We start from the raw sequence: 13,341 nt of genomic DNA, 5'->3' as shown, positions 1-13,341 counted from the left end.
GGGAATTTGGAGTGGCTACACAAGTGGACAAAAATTTGGCAGACAGAATACAATGTGGAAAAATGTGAGGTTATCCACAGAGTATTTCTTAAATAGTGAGAGGCTGGGAAGTGTTGAACTTCAAAGGGACTTGTTGATGAGTCACTGCAAGATAACATGCAGGTTCAGCAAGCAATTAAGAGGGCAATGGTATATTGGTCTTTTTTGCAAGAGGATTTGCGTATAGGAGTAAAGCTGTCTTACTGCAATTATATAAAGCCTTGGTGAGACCACACCTGGAGCATTGTGTGCAGTTTTGGTCTCTGTACCTAAGGAAAAATATACTTGCCATAGAGGCAGTGCAACAAAGATTCACTAAATTAATTCCTGGTTTGGAGGGATTGTCCAAAAATGAAAGATTAAATAGGCTGGGCCTTTATTCTCTGGATTTTGAAGAATGAGAGGTGACCTCATTCAAACATACAAAATTCTTTCAGGGCTCAACAGGGTAGATGCAGGAAGGATGTTTCCCCAGGGGACTCTGTCTCAGAATAAGGGGCAGGCCATTTAGGGCTGAGATGAGGAGGAATTTCTTTAGTCAGAGGGTGGTGAATCTTAGGAATTCTTTGTCCCAGAGGGCTGTGGAGGCTCAGTCGTTGAGTATGTTCAAGGCTGAGATTGATAGATTTCTACATATTAAAAATATCGAGGGATAGGGTGATAGTGCGGGAAAATTGTGTTGAAGTAGATCAGCCATGATTTCATTGAATGGCGGAGCAAGCTTGAGGGGCTGAATGGCCTACTCCTGCTCCTATTTCTTTCTTATGTCTGACATTGATGCTCAAGTTACATTATGGATTAAGTCCCCAAATCAGGAAAATGATAGGCCTTAGGCTTTTATGCCTGGAGGTGTGGTGCCCACTGTGGATCACTGCAATAGGCTTTGAGAACCAGATGATTAACCCCGAATGTAGTAATGGTGTTAAATAATTGCATGATTCCTCAGTTTATTTCCCATCTTAAAACGTTGATCATCCCCCGTTATTTTTAATGTACATATTTCTCCTCAGAATTACAAATCAAATTATAATCAACCCAATGCAGACAATCACATTACATTTTATAATGAAGCTTTCTTTATATCTTTGTGCAATTCTAACTGATTGTGTGTTTACGTGGAAGCAGGCAGCTTTAGAAATTCCACAAACGTAGCTTGAGTGGATGGTTATAGCTTTGAATCTAACTCGCAGGATGGATGGTCCACCTTGAAAAGACACTGGAGCATTTTAACAGGCCTGTCGAGAAAATAACAAACATTTTTTAAACTTTAGAATTAGTAAACATAACTTAAGAACTAGATATCAAGATCCAGATTTTCCACTGTGCAGAAACAATCCCATTAGTAATAAATGGGGATGTTTTCCACTGTGTGTATTTTAGACCACCAGAAATGAACCCACTTTGAATATTCCGCCAATTCATTCTGCCACTTAAGTATTAGAAACATTGAAAACAGTTAATATTGAAGCAAAGCACCTTTACAACAACAGAATGAAAGTCTATATGGAAAAATTGCTATTATCTCTATCGGCCCTCCTCCAAAAAAGAAATCATGCAAACAAGTGGCTGGACTCCACTGCAGAACATGACTCCTTCTGCCAAATTCACCAGGAGACAGCTATTGCTAAGGAGAATGGGCTAGGAACCCCAGAGGCCTTGTTCTGCTGCCAGATTTGGAATGGCACCATCCCACTCCAACCACATGGAGAGGGCCCAGAAAAGGCACAACAGAGCTTAGTTTTATTTTATATCTTCAATTCTCACAGAGTAATAGGATGTTTTAGTGCCAGTAGTCAACTGCATGTGGGATTGATTACCTTTAGCAGTCAAAAATTTGGGGCCCTTCATCAGACTTTGAATTACAGATTTTTATTGAACTCAAATTCCACCATCTGCCATGATGGGATTTGACCCTGGGTCCTGCAGAGCATTACCCTGGGTCGCTGGAATACTAGTGAGAATACCACTATGCCACCACCTCTCCCCAATAATAGCTATAATGTAAACAAATCTATACAATTTGTTCTCATGATATAACCCTTTTAGCCCCAGTGTTATTCTCGTGAATCTGTGCTGCACACCCTCCAAGTCCAAAATATCTTTTCTGAAGTGTGCTGCCCAGCCTTAAAGGAATTACTCCAGATGTGGTCTAACCAGAGCTCTGTACAACTGCAATATAATTTACGCCTCTGTATTTTAGCCCTCTTAAAGACCAACATTCCATTATTATTTTTTGTGCCTGTCCGCTATCTTTTAATGATTTCTGTACTTGGACTCTAACAGCCCAATTTTCATGCATCCACATTGGGTCAAAGTGGGCAAGACTTAAAAATGGTGGGCTGGACTGGATTCCAGGAATCCTGCTCATATTCCCATCATGTGGAATTTTTGGAAATTTCAGCCTTGACAAATAGTAACTACTATTGTTTGCACTTTGGGTGGAACTAGGGTAGGAGACGGAAGGTGGAGCTGTGGGGTAGGACAAAACTCAATTCCGCCATATTTTCTGTTCAGCCACTTTTCCGGTTGGAGGGCCATGGGTGAACCTTCTGCCACCAACACCCCATCATCAACATCAAAGTTAGTGATTGGCTCCACGTCTCGACTACCCTGGGAATATTTTTGCCATTTACATCCTTTAAAATATATTAAGAGAACGAGGGTGGCTGAGTAATCCAGGCCCTTTAATCACAATTAATTGATGTTATAATTGGAAATGAGGAAATGGCAGTCTAACTAAGTAGCTACAAGCCACAAGTAGCAATCCTGCCCTTGCCTACTCCATTGTGAGGTGGGGCATTTTAGACACCTCACATTTAAATGGAGTTGGGCCTGTTTGGTGGGGGATGTAGTTTGTGGCATTTTAGAGGGTTCATGAACCATGCGGGATGCTTAGTCTGGAGTTGGGAACCTTTTGACAGGTAATTTCAAAAGGTGTTGACAACTTCATGTATCATAATTAGATATTATAAGCCTGTTTTTAATACAGTGATTAAAATTATAGGGCTTTGTTTAGAAAAGAAAATTCACCATTAAATTGACCAACATTTTGAAAATTTCAGATGCATTAGAGTTCTTTATCCAATGGTCACCTGTTCCATTACTTCAAAGACTTTGTTGATACAATTTTGCAATAGAATCTCATAGAAAGTTTGACTGAGCTATGAACCATGCTAATGTATTCAGCTTGGCAAGTGTTGTTGATCCAGCTGTCAAGGGGACTGTCAGCTTTGCTTTGATTGCCAGTTTTATGAACAGTTAATAGGATTGTTTTTGAAGATGTTTTTGAATGCCTATCTATTTTGACAATTTCATGAGCAGCCTAAAATGCTCCCAATTTTTTATAGGGCCTATGCATTCTGTCCATTTTGGATACTGGGTGAGTGGGTATAGGGAGAATCTGAGGGATGGGTGAGAGTGAGAGGGGTGAGGGGTGAGGGATAGAGTGCCTACCATTCATGTACAGAACTGTGCCAATGTTTTTTTTCTTTCTTTTATGGGATGTGGGCACCACTTGCCCATCCCTAATTGCCCTTGAACTGAATGGCTTGCGAAGCCGCTTCAGAGAGCAATTAGTTAATCAGCGCTACAAGTTTCATTAAGAAACAATGAGGAAGAATGGGTAGACCGGTGAGATATCATCTGGCTGTGGCGTTTTTAGTTGCTATCATGACTGACGGGATTTAAGTTAAGAATCAACCACATTGCTGAAGATCTGGAATCACCTGTGGGCCAGACCAGGTAAGGATGGAAGATTTCCTTCCCTAAAGGACATTGGTGAAATCGATGGGTTTTTACAACAATTGATGATGGTGCTCATGAAGCTATGGACTAGACTACAATTCCAGTGAACAGAGACGAGCCTTCTAACCTGCCCGCCTTGGAAACTGACTACTTCTGTTCTTACCTCAGGTCTGCTTCAGAAGGTGACAGCCCCAACTACAACCCATCCCCACCACGAAGATAACATGAGTCGGCACTGCCAGACAGGTGATGGAATCGCGATGTTGGGAAATGGCCTGATTCATGATTCCCACCTCAAGGATGAAAATCTGGGCCTAGATCTCTCTGCGCATCCAGTTCCTATCTTCTCATCAATTAGAAAATACTCTGATCTATCTTCCTTAGGTCCAAAGCGGATGCCCTCAGACTAATCCCACATTGAACTCCATCATTTTGCCCGCTCACTTAAACTATCAATGTCCCTTTATAAGTCTCTACGCTATTTATTGTGCCAGCTAACTTAGTGTCATCAGCAAACTTGCATACAGAGCTTTCTACTCCTTCATTTAAGTAATTTAAATAAAGAGTAAAGTATAGGCAGATCCCAGTACAGATCCCTGGACCACACCATTAGTCACATTCTGCTAATTTGAATATATACCCATTATACCTTCTCCTTGTCTCCTACCCCTAAGCAAATCACTATCCATGTTAATAGTTTGTGAGTCATTCCCTCTCACTTTTGTTAACAGTCTCTGATCTGGAACGTTGTTAAATGCCTTTTGGACATCGATGTAACTAACATCCATAGACACTCCCTTATCTACCATGTTAGTTACTTCACAAAAAATTCAACTTTTAGACATGATTTATCCATTGCAATTCCAAGCTACTCTGTCTGATCAACTCATATTTGTCCAAATGCTTAGTCATTCTTTCCTAATTAACCGGTAAGCCTATAACTTCCTAATTTATCTCTATTATCCTTAGTGAAGTGAGATTGGCGATTTTCCAGCACATGGAGGTAGTGCATGGAGTGTGCTAGGGAAGATCATGGCTCATACATCAATAATTTCCTCATCAGGGGTGGAAACCACCAAGTTTTGAGATTTGCCTACCTTTGATCTAATTATTTCATCCATCACCATTATTTTAGCTTGTCCGGCTAGTTCCTCCCCTGGATTTATTCTTAGTTTGTTCAGCATCTCTAGTATTTTTTTCTGATCCTCTTCTGAGAAGACTGATGTAACATAGCTGCTTAGTAAGTCTGCCATTTCCTAATTTCTAATTACAATTTCACCTGCAATTGCAATTAAAGAGCCCAGATTATTCAGTCAACGTCTTTCCCTTAATATCTTTTAAAGGATGTAGTGGCAGAAAATTTCCAGGAGTAGTCAGGGAACGGAACCAATTGCTGCATTTTGATGTTGGGGGTGGGGGGTTGCTGGTAGAAGGTCAGCTTTCCAACTGGAACAGAAAACATGGTGGAATTGCGTTTGTCCTATTCTCCAGTCCCCCTCCCCCACCATCCCCAGTTCCACCCAGAGTGCTGACAATAACAGCTGCTATTTATCCAGGATGAAGTTTTCAAAAATTACTGTTTTATATATATGTTTGCAACTTCATTTTGTGTTAGTCACAACTTATTAGCAACTGCAAACAGATAGTCAATCCTATAGATTCACACTGACACAATCTATCCAAAAATGTGACCCAATATTATCCTTACATCTTTGGTTACCAAAATTCTGTATTGCTTTCAAACCATTTTTTCTCACAAATTTTAAAACTAGACAAAATGGTACACATTTCCTCATCTGTGACCTGAAGTAGTCAAATGAGGTGGAATGTTCACCATTTGTTGGAGAAGTCATCCCCCATGATATTACAATGAGTTGATACTTTTCCTGATATTTTGAAGGAAACTAATTATCTCTTTCATTAATATAACAACCATTGATTGCAATAGGGAAAAGAACAAAGCCCTAACACCACTGAGGCTCTCTGTAAAACTGATGGAAAAAATGTATCCCACAGAAAAAGACATACCATGTTAGGAGCTAGATTGGGGCAATTAAATTGTATTAGAAACAACTGAAGTCCTTATCATTTGGACCTATGATTGGCACCAGCTGGATACTTCTGAAGTGGAGTGCACAGCATCAAAGTGAACAATGAGATACTCTGTGTTGTCTCCACTGAAGAGCTGAGAAAATGCCAGCACAGATAAAGTTTAAGTAATTTGAAGAGTACAATTTGCAGAAGTGCTGCTTCAGGTGAGACTGGATTGGTCACCGCTGTGAATAATAACATATCCATCACTTGGTGAAAGGCTTAGTGCACCATAATGAAGGGCACTGCTAGGATTTGAAAGAATCAAATAGAAAATGGAGTAGTTTAAGAAATAATGATGCTGGGCTAGAATTTTGAAAGCTCGTAGATTGTAGAAGGAAAGTCACATGGGTGTATGTGGTGAAAGTTAGAGATGTAGGAACATGAACAGAAATTAGCTACTCAGCCCCTTAAGCCTGTTCTATCATTCAGTTCAACCCCAACCTGCTGCAGAGAGACTAGCTTTTTGACCTGGCAGCCTCTGTGCACAGTGGGGGCCTTCCCAGTGGCAAAATGCCAATGAGGCTGCAAAATTGCCCCTATTTGAGGATTTAACCAGCCTAATTAGCTACCTGCCCCCATGAAACTGATAGTTGATCCCATTCCCAGTCCTCCCTTAGGAAATTTCTCCTGCAATGGGAATGCATCAGGGTACCATCCTGACATGGCTCCCCCTATTTCCTTGTAACCACACCTCCCCTCCCCCACCAACTGACCAACCCACCTCCAAACCCAGCCCCACAGGACTGGGAAAATGCCAGCCCTTGTTTTTAATTCTCCAACCAGAGGTAATAGTTTCTCTATATCTCCATTATTGACTCCCTTGATCTTTTTGATTAGCTCAACTGTCTAAACTCAAGGAAACACAAGCTATGTTTTTGCAAAGTGTCCTTACAATTTAACCCTTTAAACCCTGGTACCATTCTGGTGATTCTGCACTGCACCCTCTCTAGGTCAATATATCTTTCCTATGTTTGGTACCCAATACTGAATGTAGTACTCCAGTTGGGGTCTTAACATGGCTCCATAAAGCTGATGCATAGTTTCCTCCCCTTTAGAATCCAGCAGCAGTGGGGGATAAAGGCCAGGATGAAGAGAGAACAGTATATTAACAATTTAGGAAGAGCAAGAGAAGCAAATTATCTTAAAATACTGAAATATTACATAAAATGTGAGAATTTCACCAACTTCACAAATGTTGCAATGTTTAAGTATGAAAGGGATATGGTACACACTTGTAATTATCCTTGCAAGAGTACATAATTTTTTTCTCCTTCAGGACCTTTTCCAACTCTGAAACACTGCCGATACTGCAGGATTCTCTGCAAAGCAAAATATTGACTGAGTTCAGTATAATTGCCATAATTAATCGTATTTGCTAAGCTTGAAGTGACAGTTGGCATCATTAGCTTGAAAATTATTACTTATCAAGGCTTCCTAAAGTGAAATAGAAGCTGATTGCTGCAAATACTCAGCAGGTCTGGCAACATCAGTGCGGAGAGAAACAGAGTTAACGTTTTAACTCAAATATGACTCTTCTTCAGAGTACTCTTTTTCAGGAGAATAGTCACATTCACCTCAAAACGTTAACCCTGTGGAGAGAAACAGAGCTGCTGAGTATTCCCAGCACTTCCTGTTTTTATTTCAGATTTCCCACATCCACAGTATTTTGTTTTATCTTCCTGAAAAAGAGTTTTTGTTAAAGGTTTCCCTTCACAATATAGATAGGGATGAGAGAGCTTATCGTATCACACTGATCAAGAAAGATCAAATTGTTTGCCATTACACCATTAGCTGATTCTTAAACAAGTCCAGGGATTTTCTTTTGCATTCATTATCCTATCCAAAAGTCTATTCCATGTGTTAATTATTGTATTGTGAAGAATAACTTTTTGAGATCCTAAATTGCCCTGTTACCAGTCTTTGCATGTGTTCCCCATTCTTACTGTGTGGTTTAATTTAAAATCATATTTTAGATTTGCCTTCTTCATATGATTCACTATCTATATATCTGTATGAAATTTCCTCTTAGTCACCTCCTTTCAAAGTTGTTTACAGCAGGGTTTTCTAATCATTTGGCTAAGGATATTGTTTTAAAATGTGTAGCACAATGAAAAGTTCCACATTGACACAAACATCAGGTTATGTACAAGCGACACATGATAATTCTGTCTCATCTCTAGAAACTAAGAGTAGCCAAACATTTTTTCCAGAAAAGAACCTTCCTTTTTTGTGCCTTTAAACAGTGGGACAAGCACACATTCAAATCAGTGCTAAAGTTAACAATTTTCAGTGGCTTATCTGAGATAGTGTGACGGATGAATCAAGCCTCACTCAGTACAATGCAAATGTGAGTCAGGCAGACAGATAGGTAGGGAGACCAACAGTGGCCCTAACCCTTCTGACTCAGGGGCAGGAATATTACTGCTGTTTCAGTGGTCACTTCATCTGGATGTGAGAACCTTGCTGGATGCCAACCCAATATTTTGAGACCAGGGTCAGAATTTTATGCCTTCATCCCCCAGGGACAGGTTGGCAAGTAGGTGTGGGCAGCGGTAGGGAAAAGGAGACATCAAATTGGGTACCCTGGCCATAAGGATTGCCTGCCTACCGCCACTAGGATTTTACCTGTGGCAGGGGAGACATCAGGTGGCTGCTTGCTCTCAGCCAATTGAGGCTCTTAGTGACCAATTAATGGTCACTTAAGGGCCTCAATCCACCCGCCCCCCCCCCACCCCCGGGATTTTACCTGCAAAGGTGAGAGCCGAGGCATCTGGCGACCTTGTTGCTGGCTTGGGATTGCCCCCTGTTCAGCCCTATGCCCAATGGAGACCCGCCAAGCTAACCCTCCATCCTCATTCCCCCTCCCCCCCACTGCCCTGATGCACCTGGCCTCCACCACACCCCTTTAAGTCCAGGTCCATGGAATCTCTTTGTTGGGAACTAGTTGTAGTCCCAGCAGTGGTCACCACTTTCAGTGGTGCTGCTTAGACTAGAGAGCTGCCGGCTATTTGATTGACAGCACTAGAAGGCGGGACTTCACCCCGAACCACTTAATGGTCTGATAGCTGTTACATCACTGTGGGGATTCCTGGCCACATGGATAAAGGCTCGCTCCCAACTTTTAAGCTGGGGCCACCAACTCCTTGTAAAATTTAGCAAATATTCTAGTTGCCACTAGCTGGACTGTCTACAGTTGGGCTTGAACTCTTCACCTTCTGACTCAGAGATGAAAATGCCACTACCACTTCAAAAGGGTCCCTCCATCCTTAACAATGTTAAATTTATGCTATTAGTTATCAAACAAACTATAATGAATATAGTCATGGAAAATTAATTGTAATGCTTTGTGCCTCATTTTCTTTCCCCTCTTTCCTTTTCTGAGTCTCAGTGCAATTTTTATCCCCTTTAGCTGAGAAGGTAAGTTCTCAGGCCTTTGTCAATCCAGATGTGTTATGTCTCTGACAGCAATGTGAAGGCAAACAATTGTTGTTTCCTTTTCAAAGCTCCTTCTTCCTTTTAAGTAAATGCCCATCCTACTCACTGGGCCTCCCTACAATTGCACAGATAAGGCCAGTATCTCTCCACTTGGGGAATCCACATGCTGGATTCATGCATGCCAGGTTGGAAGTCTAACTAGCTTTACCATTCCGCTATGCTGCAATGGAGATAGCAAAAATACTATTATGTAGTAAAACCCACAGTATGTATGCAATAAAATGCAAAATCTCACTTATCAGGCCCATCAACATTGTCCATGATCCAAAGGTGAACTGAGGTAACCCGCTTGTTGTCTAATTTTCCAAGTTCTATTTCACCAAAAATGCTAGTGACAGAAAAGAAAGACATAATCAGTACCAATAATGTCCAAAGAATAATGGAATCAATAGGAATATTGATATGATACTCAACTGGACGATGGTTTAACTTAAAGCCAATTTGCTTTGGGAACAAAGACTTATACATGCATTTTGTATCCTGGAGCTATGGATAGTGATGGTGGAGTCTCTAATTTCTTTCCATCACATGGCTGACCAGGTATCTCTCCTGCTCTTACCGGCTGCCATTGGCATACATTGGAAGGATTTATAAGTTGATACTCAATCTATTTTTATCCCCATTAGGAACTCAATTCCCTTGGCTATCTAGTCCTAGAGTGAGACTTGAACACAGGGTTTCTAGCTCAGAGGCAGGGATGCTACCCAGTCTGCTAGAAGACCTCTAACTTTTACTTATGGAAGCATATTTTTATTTTGTGTTACAGAAAGTTACCTTGTATTAAACATAATGTTATCAAAATAATTATATGTTCCCCATCCCTAGGCTCTGTATATACACCCCAAGCTAATAAAGTTTTGTGAGTTAAGAGGAGTTTATTAGCATGGGGTGCATAAAACCCTCTTCTGAGCGATGACAATGAGACATTGTACCTCTTATCTCTAGTTTTAGTATTATATCTAACATGCCCTGGCTCTCACCTTTGCAGGTAAAATCCGGGAAGTGGGGTGGGAGGAGAATCCCAAGTGCTCATATTATTCATATACTGTATTGCAAAATATTATTTTAGAAAGATTTATTATAATAATTAATGGTGTAACTGTAATCTTGGGTATGTGTTTTAATCCTTTTTTTGCTAATAAATGTTTTAATTTAATTTTTAAAATCTCTAAAGGTGTTAGTGGACTCATTACTTCTGAATTCAATGCACAAACCTTCTTGTAATAAATACCAATTACAAAACCATTGTGATAGCTTGGCTAAGTTTCTCTTATGGATTTGATCATCCTGGCAAATACCAGCTGCTGTATCATAACACGCAGGGCAGCCCATAGCCCTCCCCACATGAACTGCTTGAACCGCAGGGCAGCACTTGCTCCCACACCCCACAATGCTCCTCAACCTTCAAGTCCAACAGGCAGCCCTCACGAGTGCCACAGAACGTTACTGTGCACTCACCTCAAAGTTCCACTCAAAGTGCAGCCCTCCAAGTAAACACCTTGGCCAGAATCTCTGGGTCGGCGAGCAGGGGTGGGCCTCGCTTGCTGACACGTAAAATAATGCGCGGTGATGTCAGGGGTGCGTTCTGATGTCACCGCACATCATTCTGATTTTCAGTTTGGCGGGCGTGCATCGGAGTCAGCTGCGTGCCCACCGAATTATCAAAGGCCTATTAAGCCCATTTAAATATCAATTGAAATACTTAACAGAGCTGCCAGTCCAACCTTAACGTTTGTGGGTATACGAAGAGCCCAGGCGGCCTTCCCATTTCTCATGAAACCTCATCCACAGGCGGGATGAGGTTTCATGAAGTCTTTATAAATTGAATAAAACATTTCAGTAAAGCTCATTGACATGTCGTAGCTCATGTGACACTGTCACATGAGAGGACGTCTTAATTTTTTTTTTATTAAAATTTTTAAAATCAGACTAATTTCCTTGAAACAACTCTGTGCCTCAGGGAGATTTCTGTGCTCTTTCGCTTGCATGCGCAAAAGAGCGCAAGCACCAACTCAGCCTTCTCACCCCACCCACACAGGGAGCGCTCAGTCTGCGTCACGCTGGGCAGGCCTTAATTGACCCAGCCATGTAAAATGGCAGCATGCAGCTGATCGCGGGAGGCGACTGGCTACGCGCCTGCCCACGCCCGCTTCCACCCAACCCCCCAACAGGGAGAAAATTCTCCCCCTGATATATGCTGTTCTGAAACACATTGGCGTGCAATCACGCCAATGTGGGTGGACGATCCAGCAGGGTGGAGGGGATGAGTCCAGCGGGCTAGCCTTGTAATGATATGCAGATGTATTACAATGAGGTTCCCGACATCGGATGGCGGGAAACATGGCACACCATCAACAGGCTGAGCGGACGATAGCAAACTAGTTTCACTAGTTCGTGAAGCTGACTTTTGGACTTCTTGCCATATTGTCCACTCAAGCCACCAAGCACTCCTGATGCCAGCAGGCATGGATGATTCTGCCCTTAGTCGAAAAGGAAACAGGACAACTCCTTTCAGCCAATTGGCAGAACAAGACTCACCAAACTAGCTGTTCAGCTGCCAAAGTCAGCTCTACTGGAATCATCCAACTTAACGGCCTCAACATTTCATCAGTTAGTCTTCAGAGACCAGCCAAAGGCTGATTGGTATATCTTTTTAAGTTTTATTTCTGGTCTCACTTCTCAATTCTAATCTGTTTATATGTGTGTTGCATTTTTATTATCTTTTTCTCATGTTTTAGTGACTAATAAATTCACTCTTTCTTTAACTCAAGAAAGCCTGGTTAAATTGGCTCCCTTTAGAACATAAATATATTTGGACTGGGAAAATGTATCCACGAGGGAATGGATCCTTTTAAAATTAACTTTATTGTGATCAACCAAGGGGGTTGAATAAAGAAAGAAAGCCAGTTCATCAGTCTTCATCCGAGAGCATAACAATTTGGGGTACCTCATCCGGGATCATAACTGTTAGGGGGAACCTTGCCCAGGGACCAGTAGTAACAATGAGAAATAGGAGGGGGGCAAATATAGATGTTTGGAGGACACAAGAGGTAATCAACGGGGGCAGGAAGAGAAGACAATGCAAGTGATTATCCTGTTAAGCTGCAGGCTACCATTAGTTTAGTATCATCTGAAAAGTTACCCATTGTGCTTGTAATTCTTTGCTCTGGATCATTTATGAGGATATTACATAAAGTATCTTTCAAATGCACCCCTATGGTTGTCATTTGTAACATTCTTCCAAGGTGATGACAAACTCTGTGCCATCACTTCTGGGTTCTACTGAATACATAACTGGTTGACTAGTGTAAAATATTTTCACCAATTTCCATTTTCTTTATTTTCAGAACTAGCCTTTCTGGAGGAACTGCATCAAATATCTTTCCTAGATCCAAGCCCAACTGATTCATTGTTTCCGCTATAACCCTTCATCATAATCCCTTTCTGTTGATCGGCTGATTGATCTGTAATGTTTTCCAGCACTGCCTGTTATGAATAAATGGCAGTAACTTCTGTGTCAGGTCATCTACTGCCCAACATAACTTTGGTGGGAGACTTGCAGAAACTTCAGAGAAATGTCCATCTCCATCTTTTCTCCAAGGTTTCCATCAAACTTGCACTGAAGTTCACAGAAGTTCTACCTTGTTACAGTTAAAAGACAAATTCTATCATGTTGAGTGTTATGCGTGTTGTACCTGTTGGTCCTGAAAGCTTTGACACGAGCAGATCCATTCAGCATCACCGTTACTTCTCCATGGGCCTTCATTGCATACTGTGAAAATGCTCATACTATTACTTATATATCATATATTTTCAATAATAGAATAGATGTTTTCTAAACTGGAAGAAAATGAGCATAATTTTATGTCGTGTTGAGGGGTGGGGTGGGTGGAGGTGTGGATCTCAATGACTTTGCTCTGAAGCTGCATTCTGGCTCTATTGAATCCAGTATGAACATAGTCACGTCAG

At 41.3% G+C, this 13,341-nt stretch overlaps 1 protein-coding gene across 3 annotated transcripts in view; it reads right to left on the bottom strand.

Moving 5' to 3' along the window:
- Positions 1 to 600: 600 nt before the first annotated feature.
- LOC121282899 (ADP-ribosyl cyclase/cyclic ADP-ribose hydrolase 1-like) overlaps positions 601 to 13,341 on the bottom strand; it is a 52,462-nt gene continuing 39,721 nt past the window's right edge. Inside the window, exons 5-8 of one of the 3 annotated variants that reach the window (XM_041196711.1) lie at positions 13,068 to 13,144; positions 9,608 to 9,700; positions 7,110 to 7,196; positions 609 to 1,274 (exon numbers count right to left, since the gene is read on the bottom strand). In XM_041196711.1, coding sequence (XP_041052645.1) covers positions 1,205 to 1,274; positions 7,110 to 7,196; positions 9,608 to 9,700; positions 13,068 to 13,144 — 327 coding nt within the window. In that variant the 3' untranslated portion in view covers positions 609 to 1,204. Of the gene's footprint in view, positions 1,275 to 7,109; positions 7,197 to 9,607; positions 9,701 to 13,067; positions 13,145 to 13,341 lie in introns of all 3 variants that reach the window. The other 2 variants (XM_041196719.1, XM_041196727.1) reach the window with 2 other exon arrangements.

Source organism: Carcharodon carcharias, chromosome 1, assembly GCF_017639515.1.
Source record: "Carcharodon carcharias isolate sCarCar2 chromosome 1, sCarCar2.pri, whole genome shotgun sequence".
NCBI classification, from domain to species: domain Eukaryota; kingdom Metazoa; phylum Chordata; class Chondrichthyes; order Lamniformes; family Lamnidae; genus Carcharodon; species Carcharodon carcharias.
Note: the sequence above shows the minus strand (reverse complement) of the source record. Positions and strands in the feature narration are given on the sequence as shown.